This window comes from Brienomyrus brachyistius, chromosome 21 (assembly GCF_023856365.1).
Source record: "Brienomyrus brachyistius isolate T26 chromosome 21, BBRACH_0.4, whole genome shotgun sequence".
Taxonomy (NCBI): Eukaryota; Metazoa; Chordata; class Actinopteri; order Osteoglossiformes; family Mormyridae; genus Brienomyrus; species Brienomyrus brachyistius.
Window position 1 is genome coordinate 1054507 of NC_064553.1, and position 19694 is coordinate 1074200.

Below are 19694 nucleotides of genomic sequence, written 5' to 3' on the forward strand. Positions count from 1 at the left end.
TCCGCCCTGCCCTGTTCTGTCCTGATTTCCTGACCTCAGGAAGTGGTTTTGCAGGAGCAGGTGGTATAGGGCAGAGTGGAGAGTGGAGTTCAGCCTCCTGACAGCCTGGTGGATAAAGCTGTTTAAGAGTCGTGTGGAGAGGGCCGGGGGGCCCGGTACCTTCTCCCTGAAGGCAAGAGGCTGAAGTGGGAGTATGAGGGGTGGGAGGAGTCCCCAGCAATGCTGATGGCTCTGCGGTTGAGGAGGGTCTGGAAAGTTTCTGTGAGGGGGAGCAGGGAGCAGGGAGGACCTGCTGGCTGTGTTCACTACCCATTGTGGAGCCTTACGGCAGGAGGCAGAGCAGCTTCCGAACCACACAGCGATACAGCCAGTGATAATGCAACGGTGCCTCTGTAAAAAGGGAGCATGAGGGGGGGTGGAACTTTCGCCCTCCTCAGTTTGCGGAGGACGTAGAGGCGTGTTTGTGCCTTCATGGTCAGTGATGTGGTGTTATTGGTCCAATAGAGACCCTCAGAGATATGCACCCCCAGAAATTTGGTTGTTGTCACCCTCTACACAGCATCGCCGCCGATGGTCAGTGAGGCGCGCTGAGGAGGTCTTCTCCTGAAATCTATCACCATTTCTTTGGTCTTCCCCACATTGAGGAAGAGATCATTCGCCTTGCACCATTGGACCAGGTGGCTCACCTCACTTCTGTAGCTGGTTTCCTCATTGTTGTTTATGACGCCCACTACAGTTGTGTCATCCACGTACTTGACGAAGTGGTTTGTGCTGTAGGTTGTGTGTCAGTAGTGTAAAGAGTAGTGGGCTTAGCACACACCCCTGTGGAGCCCCTGTGCTGAGCATCCTGGTCCTGGAGGTGCTGCTGCCGACCCTCCCTGTTAGGAAGTCCAACACCCAGGTACAGAGGGATGTTTTGAGTCCCAACTATCCAAGTTTATGAGTAAGCTGCATTATCTTTGAGTCGAGGTCCTGTTTGACCTGTATGCTAACTGGGAGGAGGGGAGGACGGACTTGATGTTTTCCGTGACCAGTCGCTTGAAGCACTTCATGATGGTGGATGTCAGGGCAACAGGTCGATAATCATTATAGCTGGATGGGTGCTGCTTCTTTGGAACCGGTATTATTGTGGAAGCTTTGAAACACGTTGGAACAGCCGCTTGGCTCAGGGAGATGTTAGACGTCCTTGAGGACATCCTTGAGCTCCTCTGCACAGTCCTCTAGAACATGACCAGGTATGTTATCCGGTCCAGCTGCCTTGCATGGGTTTATTCCGGAGAGAATCTTCCTCACTCTGGCTGTAGACAGACACACAGACTGCTCTCCCTGGGGAGGGGTGATCTTCTGTGCTGGTGTGTTGTTCTGTGCTTCAAAGTGACAAAAGAAGTCATTGAGACTGTTCAGCAAAGCGATGTCATTATCACAAGTCTGGGGAGGTGGTTTGTAGTCCGTGAGGGTTCCAATGCCCCGCTAGAGGCTCCGTGCATCTCTAGTGTTGCTGAAATATCCAGATATTTTATTGCTATATTGCTGTTTTGCCATCTTGATTCCACGGGACAGGTTAGCTCTGGCTGTACTTAGGCCTGCAGTGTCACCGGCCCTGAAGGCTGCGTCCCGTGCTCTCAGGAGCCTGTGTACTTCCCCTGTCAGCCATGGTTACTGATTTGCGCGAACAGTGACAGTTTTGGTATGAGTGACGTCTTCAATGCATCAGTGTTTTAGTATTCTCAAAGTTTCAGCTTCTCAGAAAGGAGAGCATCATGGGAGAGGTTAGCTGGACCCCACCGTGATGGGGAGCAGGGTTGAAGAGCGACTACTTGAAAATGTCACAAGCGTTGGTACAGTTTCACCTGGCAAGTGGTTTGGAGGCCAGGATGGGAAGAAATTCCTGGTTAGAGCCCCCTTTGTAGGAGCTTGGGATTACTGACCCGGGTAATGACTCAATGGCCTGAATGATAAGCCTGTGTATACACAAGGCTGCTCGTGAACAGCAGGGACTGAACAGTCAGACTGAAGCATTATTCAGTGCTGTATTGTGGCATATATAGACAAAGGTCTATAAGTAGCTGCCCTGCCAAGTAAAAACTTGGCTACCAGTCATGATAATAAGAGCGTCTGTCCCTGTCAGAGTTCGAAAGGAAATGGGCTCTGTGTCCCCAGGCTTTGGACCTCCATGCACAAGGAGGCCAAGCATAAATACATTGGCATCCCCCGGTCGGGTAGCAGGCCTGGGCGGCGGATTGAACTCACATGCAGAGCGTCCTGGCAGAAGAACCTGGTTTTAAGATGGCTGTTGGTGCCAAAGCCTTTTGGAGGTTAGTTGAATGTTTGTAAAACTTACATGTGGTAATTTCCAGGTCGTTTGCGGAGAGATGAAATACGACCAAATCCCAGCCTGTTGTTTTTCTGCATCAGCTCATAGCTTCTCTCCTCCGCCTTTTCTGGTCTAAGAATTCACTCCTTCGGCTATTCGCTGAGGCTGATTAACACGGGATCCGAGTGGACGGCCATCGCTTGTGCGGGCCTGACACCGGTGGGTAATGATGACTCCGACAATCTAACCCGTCTTTCTCGCAACCGAACTTGTCATGGCTTCTGTAGCCCAGAGGGGGATGTGCAGAGAATGTACACAAAATCATTTGGAGACGTTTCAGAGAACCCCGTGTCCTGAACTGACGGCTCAGTGAGCACACGATGTTTCCGGAACATTTCGGACAACCTTAAATGCCTCGAGGAGACTTTAAATTAAGAGAACGGCAGCTGTCCAGATGTGACACTGGCTTCAGTGTGCCTCTGCCTAGCAGATAGGAGAGAGAACGGGATTTTCAAGCTGCGCTGAGGACGGCCTTATGTGACCAGAGACCCCGAGTGGTGTGTCTAAAAAATTCTGCATTCAGAGGATAGTTGAAGCTCACAAAACCCTGAATTTAATTCTCTGCTGGGCTGGCATTTTTTTTTTAATTCCTTTTAAAAACAAGGAGACCTCTGAGATGATTAGGCTATTTCTGTAAACATCAGGACCAAGCTTTTCATTAATCGCCACCATGGTACCATCGTCACAGTTGAGCGTGTTTATTGATACACAGGCCCAAAGAATCGCTCCTTGTGGTGAACTGAGTTTGAGTGAAGATGTGGTACACAGCTCTTGGTAGATGTGCAGCTCTGTAATCCTCCACCTCCACGTTTGGCTGCCATTGGTGGAAAGCGGAATAGAGATGGCCATTGGTTGCAGAGAGCCGCAAGTTAAGGGGCTGCGGAGAAGGCAACGTGCCTGACATGCATGCCATGAGCAGCCCCCCTCTGTTGGGCCTCAGCAGATCCTCCTGATTCATGCTTGGGGGAAGGGCAGGGGGGTCTGCTCTTGCTTATGAAAGTACCATCATATTGGAGGAAATGGGAATTATGATTGGTACTAGATAAATGGGATGGATGGATGGATGGATGAAGAGTAGGTAAGACAGTCAAATGGTAAGTCAACCCTTGTGCTTATGTTTTAAATATTTATTTTTTGAGTGCTTCTTCATTGGTTGTCCTGTCTGCGCAAAGGAGCACCCCACGTAACTTTGCTTCAGTGTTAGAGGGAGCACCCCAGGTAACTCTGCTTCAGTGTTAGAGGGAGCATACTGCGTAACTCTGCTTCAGTGCTAGAGGGAGCATACTGCGTAACTCTGCTTCAGTGCTAGAGGGAGCACACCGCGTAACTCTGCTTCAGTGCTAGAGGGAGCACACCGCGTAACTCTGCTTCAGTGTTAGAGGGAGCACACCGCGTAACTCTGCTTCAGTGTTAGAGGGAGCACACCGCGTAACTCTGCTTCAGTATTCTCACTGTGAGCTTGTGCATTTTTTTTGGCACAGCTGTGGGGATCCCTGGCCCTGAAGCGTCTGTCTGCTTAAACAGCCAAATCTGAAGTGGGCCTGCGGGTGGGCAGGGTTACGCGCCGGCGGGCGGGCAGGCAGGGTTACGCGCCGGCGGGCGGGCAGGCAGGGTTACGCGCCGGCGGGCGGGCAGGCAGGGTTACGCGTTGGCAGGCGGGAAGGGTGACACGCATGCCAGCTGCCAGGGTTACGCACCTGTAAAAAGGTTCGAGGAAGGTTACTGACGGAGCGCAGCGGGGAAATTCCATAAGCGGTGAACGTGGACTGGAAACGTCTGAAGGGCACTGTTTGTTGGATTGTGGATGTGTCAGTAATTATACGGGGTTCATTTACTATATCTGAGACGCGAGGAAGGGACAGTCACTTGGCGATGCTCTGGACGTGGATTGCACACATAAAAGTGACATAGACGGCTGTATTATCTATTATCCATAAATATGATGGCAGAGTCCCAGGGTGACGCAGCCCAAATGTCACCAGCTACAGGCTGCTGGCCGCCTCTCTGCTTCCTAATGGACTGAAAGGTCGCATGTTTTATGAGGCCATCTTACCACGTAGCTGCATTATCATGGCCGGTGTCTTGCGCTGGGAAGGCTGCCATCTTTCATTCTGCAGGTCACTGTTCAGCGATGAGCTTCTGTCTGCGGTGCTCGGGTAGACGGTTTGTGTCTTATTTCATGATTAAAGTTTTATAGCGTGAGATCCTCCTGTGTAGCTAACAGGGCGAATCCCGTGAGCTGACAGCGGCCCTCTGCTAAGAGGAGACTCGTCACAGGCACCTTTATTGCAGCACAAACCTCTCAGGGCGTCGCCGTCTGCCTAATTTCACCCAGACCCTCTTCATGGAGAGACGTAGCTACACGAATGTCTTCCCCGAAGCTCCTGCGGTTTGCTGGCTTTTTGCACCAGTCCTCATCGTGGGGACTCGAGGGAGCTCAGGAGCCATAAAGCCTGTTTTACTGACAGTAACGTCGCTGCCCCCTGCTGACGCAGCCTGGTTTATGGCCCCGGTGACGTCACTGCTCCTTACTGGCTGATCCCTCTGCTCAAAATGCTGTTTACTCAGCGTGCATAATTCTGTTTACATAAACGAGGCTCTGTGCAGTTTTTTTATAGTGTGATATCCAAAAATAAATATTAATGAATGTTAATGTGGCCATTTTACCCAAATTATAGTGTAAAGCTGAAATGTAAATATTATGCTTGCAAGCTCAGCATCTTCAGCCCCGAGGATTAGATTAAATTAGTATGTATTTAGAAAAATGCATGAAGTCCACTTTTCCCTGGACTTGGCTGCTGCGTAGCGGGTGAATCACTTTGGCGTCATGTAGATGTGCGCCTTGCGTTCAGCATTTCAGTCTATAGGCCCGTGTCTGGCAGTCACCGGCCCCCACGTCACACCCCCGTCTGCTCACAGCCAGCGCCTGTCTCTGGGGGAGCCTGGTTCCTCTCCTCCAGGGTCTGTGATGAAGCGCAACAACCCCGAACAACAGCGGCATGAGTGAAAATCAAATTCAATTCAGATCGCCTCCAAAAATAAAACGAAGTGCAAAAAACTGTCAGGGGAGTCGGTAAGCGGAAATGCGATGGATGGGATAGAGGGGCTCGCGGGAGACTTTGCAATCGCCGTTTTCCGGGAACGACAGGAAACGTACGGAGACAGAATCGAAAGTGTTGCAGCACCACTGCTGCTTGTAGGTTTGGAACCAAACTCATTTTCTGATGCAATCTGAAGCGACCTCAGAGAGCGTCTGCCTCTCTTTGCCCAGGTATTAATCTCTCTGGACTTTGTGAGGAGCATGAAACTCTCGGCTGAGGTGTACCTGCGGTTCTGTTTTTAGCGGATGGTCGCATGGTGTCGGCCTCGTCCTCCATGGGGAGGGCGGTCGCGCCGCTTCTTCACGGGTCATTAAGTAGCCGTCACTGACCTCTGGGGCTTTACTCACGCAGAACCTCCCGCTGACTCACCGGCACTGCGCTCCATCACAAATTTTTAATTTAATGAGTCTATTTTCCCCTTCTGGCCAGTAAAAATAGCTGTTAACACACTTATTTAAGTACCGTGTCGTGATGTTCACGTTTTATAGCGTAACCTGCGAAGTCCTATTACAGGCTGCCGTCTTGCACACAGATCAGTGGAAACGCAGAGCACTTTGCGTGACATGATATTATTTTTAGGCGGGTGTTCGGAAGGGCAGGATTGGGCATGCGCTTAAACAGTGGATGTCAGTACCAAAAATGCAAAGACTGTTCCTGTCTTGCAGAGTGGTCTTGCTAACCCTACCAAGAACAAATTTGGGACTCAATGAATCATGGGATTATTCTCGTTGGCGAGGACGCAACTGATGCATTCCTGATATTTGATGCATCCTTGGTGTTTGTGAAAGGAGAGGAGGACGCTAAGGGTTTAGCACCGTGTGTCGCCATGGAGACGGGGCTGGGGGCGGTGCTCCTCTGAACGAGTGGTTTGCTGTCATACCTGGGCAGAAATTTTTGCAAGAAGCAATATTCACCTGGTTGTCAGGCAGGTCTCGGTGAGTCTGGTGTCCCCACTGTCGTCAGCTTGGCCCAAAGCCCCTCCACCAGCGAATCCTGGCTCCGTGTGGGTCTGAGCAGGGTCCTTCCACATGCCCGGTGCCAGCCAGGGACCACCTGTCCAGTGGAAATGAGGGTTCTGTTTACGAGTGTGCTTGAGAAGCGTGCATTCAGTGAGTGTCTCCCAGACGCGGTAAACGGAATGTAAATAGGCTGGTGTTTGAAGGTTTGTTTACACTGCATTTATTTGGGAAAATAATTAATGGGTAACTGAAAATCTGCCAGAATCAGCTGTGTGTGTGTGTGTGTGTGTGTGTGTGTGTGTGTGTGAGAGAGAGAGAGAGAGAGAGAGATTAGTGCGTAATTCTGGAAAAATCATGGTTCAGTTTTACACATTTTCACTAAGTATTTAAATAAAGCTGTTTCTGTGTATGATTATTCATAATTTTCAAATAATTATGTACTGATGGATTTTGTTTTGCGTAAGCGGACGTTTTAAGAGTAACTCGAGAAAAGCTCAGCCTATAAACGGTCATGGTGGGGGGTTCGATTCGGAGCCCCAAAGCGTCCTCTGCTCTGGTGGCCATGGTGGGCACATGGGCTACAGCCACTTCCCAGACATTACCGGCTGATGAGCTGAAGGATTATTTGGTAAATATTTCTCAATCAATCTCCTTGTCAATTAAAATTGGATTTTAGCCGCCTACTAGGCCATAGTGTTGTGGATGATGTGCCAGTCAACAGTGTTTTTGCAATGCAAATGTAATTTTCTGTCTGCTGTCTCCTTGGAGATAAAAGTGGCTCCGTTGCTCGCCGGCTCCGTTGCAGGTTTCTTTGAGATCCCTTTGTGTCCATCCCGGCTCTCTTAGGCTCGCTTCCCTTTCAGTATTATCCCAGCCTGAGAGCCGCTTTCCACTCAGCAGAAGCGTCTGCCATGAGGGGTCACTCTTTCAGGCCAAAGCACAGAAGTGCCACGTTACAAGCGAGATACAGCCGTTTGAAAGGAAGACTTCAGATTAGATGCTGAGAGGTTCTCAGATGGAAAAGTGTGATTTCATTTGAAAGATTAAATCAGTCAGTATGAAAAGAAACCCTTTCTGAGATTTCCAGCAAATCCAAGGATTCATCACAACAGAAATTAATTACATCTAGATCTCAAATGTAAATGGAAAATTAACCAAATTAAGATGCCTCTTTGCAAATGTAAATGAAAAACCCACAGTACTTGTAATATACTAATGGCATATATTCCAGTTTTACCTCATGCTTACACTGTGCCTTCTGTCCAAATTCTGAAATTGACATGAGTTTAAAGTTGTTTATATCTACTGGGTGAGACCATGTTGCACTTTGAGGGGGTGAACTGGAGCCAGCGAGCAATTTATTTCCAGATCAAAGATTGCGAGTGGCTGTGATTGTCCCCGGGCTGGGCAGGGTCAGACTGGCATGGGGGGCACGAGCATGGCTGTGAGGGTGGGAGCGGCCCGGAGAGAGAGTGTGTCAGCAGGGAGCCTGCTGGTGGAAAATGCATCAGTGCCTGGAAAAAGTTGGGCTTTGAGAAGCAGGATCGTAAAGGACTGAAGGGGCTGATAGTGCAGAATAATCCCAGCCAACCGTCCAGTGAGTGTGAGCTGCCATGAGTTGGCGCCCCCTCCTGGGTTGGCGCGAATCGGCTCTGTACCTCCCGCAACCCTGAGTAAGACAAGCAGCTCCAGAAAGTGGATGGATGGATGGAAAATGATTCCAAATACAGCTTTAGGATGACTGCAGCATGAACAACAGGTTCTTATCAGTCAAGCTAATTAGACTTGTCATATAGTGGCTGGCGTCCCTGTACAGGGACCAGCGTCCTGCATGACTCAGCTAACGGTTATTTCCTGTAAATCAAGAAGATGAGGACCAGGCTTGTGGTGCTCATTGCAGGATGATGTCCCAGACTTTCCAAAAGTCTGCCCAGAGTGACGGAGTCGTTCTAACCACAGCGAGAAGAACACAATGGCCGCAGAATCAAAACGTCCACGGCGAGAAGAACACAATGGCCGCAGAATCAAAACGTCCACGGCGAGAAGAACACAATGGCCGCAGAATCAAAACGTCCACGGCGAGAAGAACACAATGGCCGCAGAATCAAAACGTCCACAGCGAGAAGAACACAATGGCCGCAGAATCAAAACGTCCACGGCCCCCGGGTCGGCCGGGCTGACTAGCCCCCAAAGCTTCCTCCTTCGGAATATCCTGTAGATCTCCAAGTTTATGCTACAGTATAAACGTTAAGGTGAGAAGCAGAGCAGGGCTCCTGGTTATAAACGTGAGGGCCACAGGAACGCTGCTGGTCAATACGCAGTATACAGACGTACTCACCTTTGGCAGGAGAGCTGCCCAGTACAACTGAAAATGTTATTAATTCTGAAAAGCTGATTTTCGTTGGGGTTTCTGACTTTAAATAAATACCTTTCACTTCGGTCTGAGCGCCTCACTCAAGACCAAACGGCTGTCAGCCACTCATGTCAACTTAAAGCCTGCAATCAGCCAAACGCTCCTTCCCAGGAAGTGATTGCAGGCTGTGCGGTCTGATTCAATGATGGGAGGTGCTTCTGGGCCAGCCTGAGGGAGATGATGACAGGTGAGGGGTATTTTGAGTTTGCTGGGGATCGTTTATTTTGCGAGCCCCCGTTCATCCCGCTGGTTGTCCTGCCCCTGCTGCTGCTCTGGATCTCGCCGATACTGACGCTGAACTCTCTCTGGACGCCGACGTTGGCTTGTCCTTGTCCCAAGGGATTTATGTCCCAGAATGCATGTGACCAGCTGGGCTGTAACAGGCATTTGGGCTTTTAGAGATGCAGCTCGATGCACGGATGCTAAATGAAATGGTGATTCATGGGCTGTTTGTTTGTGCTTCTTTTTGCTTCATGCTCACCTTCGGCTGACAGACAGACACACACAGGTTTCTAATTGTATCATTGTGGGGACTCTCCATTCATCTGTATGTGGAAAACTCTAATCCCAACACGACGATCTTAACTCCCACCTAACTTTAACCATAAATAACCACAACAAAATTCAAGTCTTTTGGCATTTTTACTGAAAAAAGTTGTCACCACAATATCAAAATAACAGGTTTTTATCACATTGTGGGGGGCATTTGGTCCCCACAATTTAATATAAACCTAATCTACACACACACACACACACGCAGATGAGTGAGAAGCCTGGGCCTGAGTCTCTCTCAAGGGCCGAGCGGCAGCATCAATCAGCCGACCCCTGCAATTCCAACCAGTAACCTTCTTCACATGCATAGAGGCCAGACTCATTGAGACACACAGCACCCCCTAGTGGCATTACCCACATATCCCAGTTCAGCATCAATTCCCTGGCAGCTTTAAACTGACTAATCATAATGGGCGATTTCTGGCCGAGATGAAAGTCAAACGAGGAATATATTTTATTGCTTTTGCCACGAGAGTCACTGAATGTGCCGTGTGGCTCCCTGCGTACCTGGATCACAGCCCTGCTCTTCTCACTTGCGCCCTCTGCAGCTCCAGACCCCCCCTGTGGGTGGAAGCCCCCATGTTCACCATCCCCGTCTCCCTCCTTAATTTCTCCTCTTCATACCGTGATGTCTGGAGTAACTTGCAGGCAGCCTCTGCTTGAGATCCCACAGCCAAGTGACCGCCGTCCTGTTAATCTCTCATGATTAAGTGGGGCTGCTTAAAATATTAAAAAAATATTTTGTTTTTATAAATGTTCTTTTTACCTTTTTTTGCCATGTTCAAGGTGCTGTGTGTAACTATGTACAAACAGTATGAAATGATAATACTGCAAGCTGAAAGTGTAGATGTGCTGAACACACAAAGATCGAGGGGAGTTGGTCTGAGAGGCGTGAAGGCTCCTCAAGGCTCCCAGAAGCTGTTATGGTGCCTCAGATTGGTGCAGGGGGCAACATCTTCGTCTGACATCTTTATTCATGGTAACAGTCTCCATCGTCTTCGCTTCGCAGTTTGATGGGAATCGGAAATCCAGTGACCTCCTAACACTTGTGTTCAGAGATGTGGATGCATGAGATGGTGATGCCTCTTCTTCAGAAGCATCTCACACTTTCCTTGTGCAGGTCTGCCAGCTTCACCCTAATGCTTCCGATTTGCTTGCAAAGCTCATTTGGGTACCAGCGAAAGCTCATAGTCCCTTCAAACACTCATGGTTTTAGTAGAAGACAGTCAGGTTTGGAACGGTTGTGCCACCTTAGGTTCCTAAGGTGAGACCAGATGTTTGTTTGAAGGAGCTTAATAGATGAAAGTGTTTTCTCTCTTTTGATGCTCTAGTGATATTTCTACATCCAGGCTTTGCTCTGTGCACGTATAAAGAGGCTCTGTTTGAAAACTTCTGCCAAGGCCTGATGATTTTGCACGAAAGCTTTTTGGGAGGGTTGGGTGAGAAATTAAGGTTAATTTACTTTGAAGTGAGAGAGAATAAACAGGAAACAGGATTCTGAGCTGAGAAGGAGCCAGATATTTCACAGGAAAACCGCTCGCCCTGATTCTCCCAGATATGCTGCTGTTTGGATCACTGGACATGAACCACTGGTGTGGTATAGTGGGCATGGTCTGGTGTACGGTCCTGCCTTGGTGTCACGGTCCTGCCTTGGTGTCACGGTCCTGCTTTGGTGTCACGGTCCTGCTTTGGTGTCACGGTCCTGCTTTGGTGTCACGGTCCTGCTTTGGTGTCACGGTCCTGCTTTGGTGTCACGGTCCTGCTTGGTGTCACGGTCCTGCTTGGTGTCACGGTCCTGCTTGGTGTCACGGTCCTGCTTTGCTGATTATTAGTTTATTTCTTCCTCATTCCTTGATTTATTTTCTGCACCACCTATGGTTTCCATGGCGCCGCTTCACTTTCTCTTGTGATGTGCGGTTATACCTTGAGGGATTAATCCTCCCCCCCCCCCCCCCCCCGCCACACACACACACACACACACACACACACACACACACACACACACACACACACACACACACGTCTTATGTACCAGGATGGATTACTGTCATAACTGCCAGATGGAGCAGGTCTAATTTCTCACTCGGTGTCGAGAGCTGCTTGTTCCTGTCCTGTAAATGAGAAAATAATGTTGTTGATGTGGCAAAAGCCTAATTTCCATTTTGAAATATGGAAACAACCCATGATATCAAATAGACTGTCAGGAGACGGAGTCTTGAGTGACACGTTGCAGTGATTCGTTCATTAGGAGCCACCACACTTTGTGTGACGCTTTGTTCTGCTCCAGAGTCGCTGTGCCGGGTCTCTGGACATACCCGGGCCTCCTGCAGACCTCCTGCAGACCTCCTGCAGACCGCCTGCTGACCGCCTGCTGACCGCCTGCTCGTTTTCTATCCTCTCTCCTAACCTTAGAGGAAGTACGTCATCGCCATCGTCCTCATGGTGGCGCTGTCCGTCTTCGGCGTGATCAGCTACACTGAGAGCTCCTCTGTGCTGCTGCAGCAGGTGTTTGGCCAGCGCAAGGCGCCCAAGCCGCACGCGGGATACGTGCGGGTCCCGGATCAGGAGGTGAGTGACATGCAGTGACGTTGGCTCAAAATGCCCCCCAGCCATTAAGTTCAAGTTTAAGACTTTGGTTCATTAAAGTTCATTTAGATGCGTCGCCGCTTCAGTGAGGTCAGATGAAGGGCATCCCTCACAGCACAACCTGTAAATACCCACGGAGCTCTTTCCTGATAAGCCAGATGCAGACAGACAGGGCTGTAATTGGGGGGACCAGTCAGCGTGCGTGGAAACGCGCCAGCAGGGCATGTTCTGGGTAAAAGCTCAGAGGGTTGGCTGCATGTTACCCCTGAACCATGCAGGGGTGGCTGCTGATGGGGACGCAGCATTCTGGCAGCTCTCGGGGAATTCGTCAGGCTGTTGCTGTCACGATGTAGCCCTGCTGTGTTCAGCACACTGGATGCACAGCACGTCCTCGGTTGTGTGATCCTCTAACGTGTTTTTGTGTTACCTCTCCTGGGTTTTAAGAGACACGATTCCCATGAGCTGTCTCACACGTGACAACGCACTCCGGCTCTGACCTGTGGTAGGGCTGCCCTGCGTGTCTGTGCACATGTGTGCCTGGTGTGTGCGCTTATGCATGCATGTGTGTGTGTGTGTGTGTGTGTGTGTGTGTGTGTGTGTGTGTGTGTGTGTGTGTGTGTGTGTGTGTGTGCGCGTGCGCGTCCGCTGTCTCTGCCACCATGCCGAGGTCAGGCTGCACCTTTGATGATGAGAGATGCCGGTTTGGGTGTCCTGACTCCATGCGGCGCCGGCAGAGGGCTGCGCTGATGCGATGACGTTGCTTATGAATATTCACAGCTCTCTGGCCTTCTCCCCCCACCCTCCAGTGAAGGTGTCCTTCCTCTCCGACTGATTCCCGCGTTTCCAGGGCTCACGCCTCCTGTCACTCTCAGGCTCGCCTCAGCAGGGACGTCATGGACGTCCGAAAGCTTTTGTGGGATCTCATTAGCTGAACAGGACATGGAGATTTGGATGCAAACGGTGCAGAAACGCAGGGCGGCACTAGCCACCCACAACATGGCCGCATTTGCCTTGTAGAATTCAGGGAGGGGCCCTGACCCGCCTGCTCGTCTGGAGTGAAGCTCGTGTCACGTCTAAATTTCCACTTCCTGTCCCAGAGGTCTCCTGCCATTACCGCTGGTGACAGAGTCAATTTGCCATCGGTTTATTTGCTGAAGTGCGTGGAATACCAACTCCATGCGGTGTGGTGGCGGCAACCAGGGGCGGAAGATCATTAAAGCCCCCCTCCCCCCCTTTTTGCCGCAGAAATATCTGAGCGGGAGGAAAAGTGACTCATGCCTGGTTTCTTAGGCTGCCTCCTGGCTAGTGGTGCTGACATGGGGACCAAAAACCTGACCGATCGCGATCGGTGTTCATATCAACTGAAAAAGCTCCCCGCGTCTCCCCTCGTCTCCCCCGCGTCTCCCCCTCGTCTCCCCCTCGTCTCCCCCTCGTCTCCCCCGCGTCTCCCCCGCGTCTCCCCCGCGTCTCCCCCTCGTCTCCCCTTGTCTCCCCGCGTCTCCCCGCTTCTCCCCGCGTCTCCCCTCGTCTCCCCTCGTCTCCCCGCGTCTCCCCTCGTCTCCCCCGCGTCTCCCCCGCGTCTCCCCCGCGTCTCCCCCGCGTCTCCCCCGCGTCTCCCCCTCGTCTCCCCTCGTCTCCCCGCGTCTCCCCGCTTCTCCCCTCGTCTCCCCTCGTCTCCCCGCGTCTCCCCTCGTCTCCCCGCGTCTCCCCTCGTCTCCCCAGGATTTTCTCTATGGTGACTGGGAGACAAGTCAGGACACCATTAATGCTGGCGATAACATTAATGCTAATGACCAACATGCGGTCGGCGCCTGTGGCTCCCCGGAGTCTTTCATTCTGCCGCTTACAGGGGCACAGAAGTGTCTGGTTACGGTACAGAGTGACAGTTTAACATTTTCTATCATATCTTTGTTATCTTTCAGCATTGGCATTTGTAAATATGGTAAATAAAGTCATTATAATTGTTATAAATCTGATCATTGTTTAATTTTCAGTGAAATTTCAGTGATATTTAGTAAACTAGTTTGCAGTTAGCTCACTTCGTGAGCTGCCTGTATGGTCAAAATGCTGGCGAAGGAGCCATGCTGGAACGAGAGGATAAAGGGTCATTTCTTACCAATGGAAAGGGAGCCTAATTTACATGTAGTATCTGACTGGCTAAGACAAGAAAGAAGACTGACAGTGTGTTCGCCCCGTTTTAAACATCACCATCCGCCACTGGGACATACAACATCTACGGTCATTTAGTACGATTCCTTATTGGCCGAGCACAAGCGTTCCGGCTGCATGGCGTCACCTTCCAGCTGCTGGGCTTTTACTGACAGACGTCCCGACTCACCCAGAGCTGCTGTTTGTCCACAGTCACCGTGTGAAAACAACAAGCAGCCATTTCATGAACCGTTTACCAAACGCACCTCTTCACCTGCAGCACAGCCCCCTGCGCTTTAGATGTGACATTATCTTGTCATCACATCAACAATTTTGCGTCCTGCTCTTTAAAACTTATAAAGAAAAAATAAACCAACGTAATTAATACGTCTGTCATACTTTATAAATAATCACATGAGTTCCATAATTAAGAATTATACTCATGATTAAAAACACCATTACTGCTGATCTCCATTTTCATTCCAGATTTTGGCCAAATGTAGTGTCATTCATGAACTTCTTGTGCATGTAACTGATGCACACTGTGATTTCAGATGCACTATTACATCTGACATACTAATTTGGGGCACTGATTAGTATGGAAGTGTGTGATTTTGGATGCAGCATCAGCGACAAAAGCACAGAGAAATCATCACTGCATCATCGTTCCATACCAATAACATCACAATATAATCATCAGTGGCATCATTCCATGACAGTAATGCAGTGACATAAACACTCAGTGATAACACATGACGCCATAATGCAGCAACATTATTCAGTGACACAGTGACAATTACAGTCACATCTCCATTTTGATGGCAGTATTGGCAAGCATGCAGTGATCTCGTCCATCGATCACGTTCCAGGATAGCTGTACATCTGATAGTGATCCAGTCAGTCCTGCAGTGACTCCGTCCATCGAACACGTTCCTAGAAGGCTTTGCATCCGATGCTGATCCGGTCAGTCACGCAGTGACCCCGTCCATCGATCGTGTTCCAAGACGGCTCTGAGTCTGGTACTGATCCATTCATTCTTGTGATGACCCCGCCCATCGATTACATTCCAGGACGGCTTATCGTCTGGTGTTGATCCGATCAGACCCGCAGTGACCCCATCCAACGACCACATTCTGGGACAGATTTGTGTCTGATACTGATCCGGTCAGACCCGCAGTGACCCCTCCACTGATTACATTCCTGGGCAGCTTCGCATCTGGTGCGGATCTGGTCAGGTTTGTAGTGACCCCATTCATTGATCACAATCCTACACGGATTTGTGACTGGTGCTGGTCTGGTCTGTGCTGCAGTGACCCCGTCCATCGATCGCGTTCTGAGACGGCTTTGCGTCCGGTGCTGGTCTGGTCTGTGCTGCAGTGACCCCGTCTGTCGATCGCGTTCTGAGACGGCTTTGCGTCTGGTACTGATCTGGTCTGTGCTGCAGTGACCCCGTCTGTCGATCGCGTTCTGAGACGGCTTTGCATCTGGTACTGATCTGGTCTGTGCTGCAGTGACCCCGTCCGTCGATCGCGTTCTGAGACAGCTTTGCCTCTGGTGCTGATCCGTTTTCCTTCACTCTACCAGCTAATTAATTGGAGCTTTAAATCGGAGCTTTAGATGAGTCACGCATAAATCCAGCAGCAGTTGAGATGTTTCCTGAAAGCTGTGTTGCTGTAGCTCTCCCTAGCCAGAATCCCCCCCCCCAGCAGGGTGTCCTCCCTGATGACCACCAGCCCCATTAAGAAGGAGCAGCGATTCTTGCAGACCAGCCTGTTAATGTCATACCAATGTGTGGCCACTTGGGGGCCAGTGGGCTATTTTTCCAGTTCAGTCCATTGGTTGGTTTCCTCCTCATTAGGATGGATGTTGTTGCGGCTGGTGCGCGGTTCTGATCTGCATGGTGCAGCTAAATCTCTGTCTCAATTGCGCTTGACGCCGTTACATTTACAAATGCGCCTGGACTGCAACGGTTCTGGGGAGCGGGGTGGGGGGGGGAGACCGCATCATGCAGTACGATGAATTGGAAGGGACAGGGAGTACAGGGGCGGGGGGAAGTCGGGGGAGAACTCTGCCCGTAAGAACCATCTTTGCATCCTGATATTTCAGCATGAAGCCATATCCCTAAAGGAGTCACTTTAACATAATGAAATCATCTGTTTGGTTAATTGGCTGTTTTAATGGTGTCGGAGTCTCATTTTCCTCAAACTTCCGGACACTCCTTTCTGTTCCAGTTCCAGTGCAGTTTATCCCGAAAGCAACGTCAAATCCTCAGGGCTGCTGTCGGGGGCATTGCCAGGGTGTTGTCAATGGCATCATCAAGGACATGGATGGGGGCATCATCAAAGTGTCATCAGGGCCATCGTTGTTGGGGGCATCGTCATTGGCGTAGTGGGAGGCATCGTCAGGGTATTATCAGGGCGTTACTGGTGGCATTGAGGTTGGTGTCGAGGGCATTGTCAGCACATAGCAGGGGAGCCCAGCCTGAAATGGGGTCTACTTTTTGGGATAGCTGTGGGGACACGTTGCCCCCATGACCCAGCTGTGCCAGGATATCAGGCATGGGGCGGCACACAAAGCCATTTTGATAATAAATCACTCCTCCCACCCCCCATGGATGCACGAGTAAATCAGGTTAAAATCTGAGTGAGGAATGAGGCTGTGTCACGCTCAGCTCACTGCACACGCTGATCCCGCTGCTCTCGCTGATCTTGCTAGCTCTCGCTGATCCTGCTGGCTCTCGCTGATCCCGCTGGCTCTCGCTGATCCCGCTGGCTCCCGCTGATCCCGCTGGCTCCCGCTGATCCCACTGGCTCCCGCTGATCTTGCTGGTTCCCACTGGCTCCCGCTGGTTCCCACTGATCCCGCTAGCTCCCTTTACCATGTCATTTCATCAGAGTGCGCCGCTCTTTAGCCTCATTCTGGAAAGCATGAGAAGGGTTTGGTGATGACGCCGGCCTGCGCCCCTTGTCTGGAGTAACATGTTTCATTCTGTGACCTCAAGCTGTTCAAGCGAGACCCTTTAGTCTGACACAACTTCGATTTTTTTTTTCCCGTTAATGCATCGATTGATCCTCAGCGTCAACATAAAATCAATCATGAATATTGTGATGTACTGACCTTATTTATTTATTTATGGCTCGGTGTAATTTTCTTGTAAAGACCTTCCTCCCTGAAATGTGTGCAGGATTTGGGACGGGTAGAGGATGAACGACCACAGGGACGGAGACCAACCTCAGGGTGCTTTGGATCAAACAAACTGAATGTTTTCTGCAAACGGAGCGTCAGCATGAAATGGCGGAGAGGCCATTTAACGTCAGCAGAGTGAAACGCCAACAATTAGCAAAAAGCAGCACATTGAAATACAGCCCAGAGCCCTGACCCACGTGGGAATGTGGGAGGAGCCTCCCAAGGCATTGGAAAGCCCCCCAGATCAGACCGGGCACAGAACACATACAAACACATACAAACCACATTCACTGAAATCCATCCATCCATGTGTCAGACATATGTGTGTCCATGCATGTTTATTTCCACTCCCTTTAAAATTTGTGGCCTGTTTTATGAAACATCCCCTCCAAGTTACGGTCAGACCCCCGTCCCCCCCATGAACCCTTAACAGGCTGCTTATTCCAGTCGGGTCGGCTGGGTTTTGTAACCCGGTTACCCGTGACGCCTCCAGCGCTTATAGACCCGTTTACTCTGCTTTCATCCATTCAGCAAAGGCATGTTAGTAGATCAAGCTACTGGTTTATTTATCTTTGTTTGATAGTGTTGATGATTTACATGCGCGATTAATTGTTTTGCTGGTTTACTCGTGTGTAATTGATTGGTTTGCTGGTTCATTCGTGGGTGTGTGTGTGTCTGTGTGTGTGATTGATTGTGTTGCTAGTTTACTTGTGTGCGTGTGATTGATTCGTTTGCTGGTTGGTTGTATCACCGATATTTACAGTGCTCTCCTGGTAACGACGTTCCTATTCACATGAAAACAGAAGAAGATCCCAGGAATAAATAGTCGCTTAAGTGTAGAATCATCTTGGGAAGCTCGTTCGCGTTTAGCACATGCTTAGGTCCTTGGTTTCCAGCTGCCGTTGATCTCACCCTTGTTTCCGTTATGATTAGACGTTGCTTTGAGAGAAGCTGCACAAAGACCTGTGAGGAACCTGAGACTGCGGCTGCCCAGAGGGGTCACTGAACCCCTGCCACGTCCCATCTGATGTGCCTCCCTCTGCTGCTGTCAACATCACAACCTCCACCTGCCCTTCAGCTTACTGACAGTTTTGTACATTTGGGAAGCCCTTTAGCCCCTCCCTCTTGGGTACTCACCCTCAGGTTGTGTGGCGCGGCCACCACTGTCGTTCTTCTGTGTCTTTGGCTCAGTGTCGCTGTATAGCAAGATGGCGATGTTGACGCGATTGCAGTAGTTGCCCAGTGCCTCTCCCTGTCCATATCCTCACACTGATCACCGGCCACCGTCCTCAAAAGCAAAATGGCCGTTGTGTTTCCGCAGCCCTCGGCTAACATCACGCACAACACGTCTTTCCAGAATGTCCTGCGATGGGCTGAAGGCTCCGGCTCCTTCTCCCTCAGGGTGTAAGTCCTCGCAGGAAGCCTGCCTGGGTCGCCCTGTGACGGAGTGCCGCTTAAAGACGCTGCTTTTCTGTTTCCAGGCGTGACTGATGGGAAGCATCTGTGGAGACTCTTCTCCTGTTGATGATAGTCTGGTGCAGCATTCAGCCTCACAGCAGGGGGGGGGGGGGGGGGGTACCTGCGTAACGCAGAGGCTGTGTAAGGCCTCGCTGCCAGTTTGGGTATCCGGTTATTAATAGGCACAGCGACCGGGAAGCCGTCTGGTCCCTGATGTCTGCGGGCTTTTCAATTACCTGCTAATTTACACCCTTGGAATGGAGACTCGCTGTTAAAGAGTAACGTCCGCAGAGCATTTAGGAGGAAAGACCCAGCCTGGCTCACTGGCCACCTGAGGCTGGATACTCGTCTGTCCACGGACACCCAGCAGCTGCTATGCCGGCATGGCGGACTCCCCGGCCCCGGCTTGGTGGGGGATGTGACTCTGAGGACTGGCCTGGTGTCGTCCGACTCTCCCTGTATCCAAGGGCCTGCTTCTTTTCCAGTAACCATGGTAGCCTGTAGACTCCTGGTTTGCCCATCCCAGTCTTTGTGCTGCTTTTAAAGACTTCATTCATGTGGAAAAACCTGACATTAAGCACAAGAGCCACAAAAGGCTTATCCTCCTAAAGCTTCTGGTCGGATGGGTTCCTGTCCAGTTCATGCTGGAAGTTAGGAAGAAGCTCGCTCTCGTTTATTCATGGACGGAAAATGTGATTCATGCCTGAAAATCATCCCCCATGCCTGGAGATAAAGCCTTCCTGCCGCATTTCACTTAATCTTCAACAGATAGCTGTGCAGGTCTCCTGTTAGTCTGGGCTTTTGGCCTGGCCTTTGAGGGACTTATAGCTTTATACCAGATTCCTGATGCTTATTATTATTGCATACATTTATTTATATAGCAGACACTTCTATCCAAAGCATCATGTATTTTTTGA

The 19694-nt window shown here is 50.4% G+C and overlaps 1 protein-coding gene across 2 annotated transcripts in view; it reads left to right on the plus strand.

Annotated features, from left to right (window-relative positions):
- The window catches only part of st6galnac3 (ST6 (alpha-N-acetyl-neuraminyl-2,3-beta-galactosyl-1,3)-N-acetylgalactosaminide alpha-2,6-sialyltransferase 3), a 49672-nt gene that overhangs the window by 10604 nt on the left and 19374 nt on the right, over nucleotides 1-19694 (plus strand). For both annotated transcript variants that reach the window (XM_048990009.1, XM_048990008.1), the window contains one exon: nucleotides 11812-11967. In XM_048990009.1, coding sequence (XP_048845966.1) covers nucleotides 11839-11967 — 129 coding nt within the window. In that variant the 5' untranslated portion in view covers nucleotides 11812-11838. The remainder of the gene's footprint in view (nucleotides 1-11811; nucleotides 11968-19694) is intronic.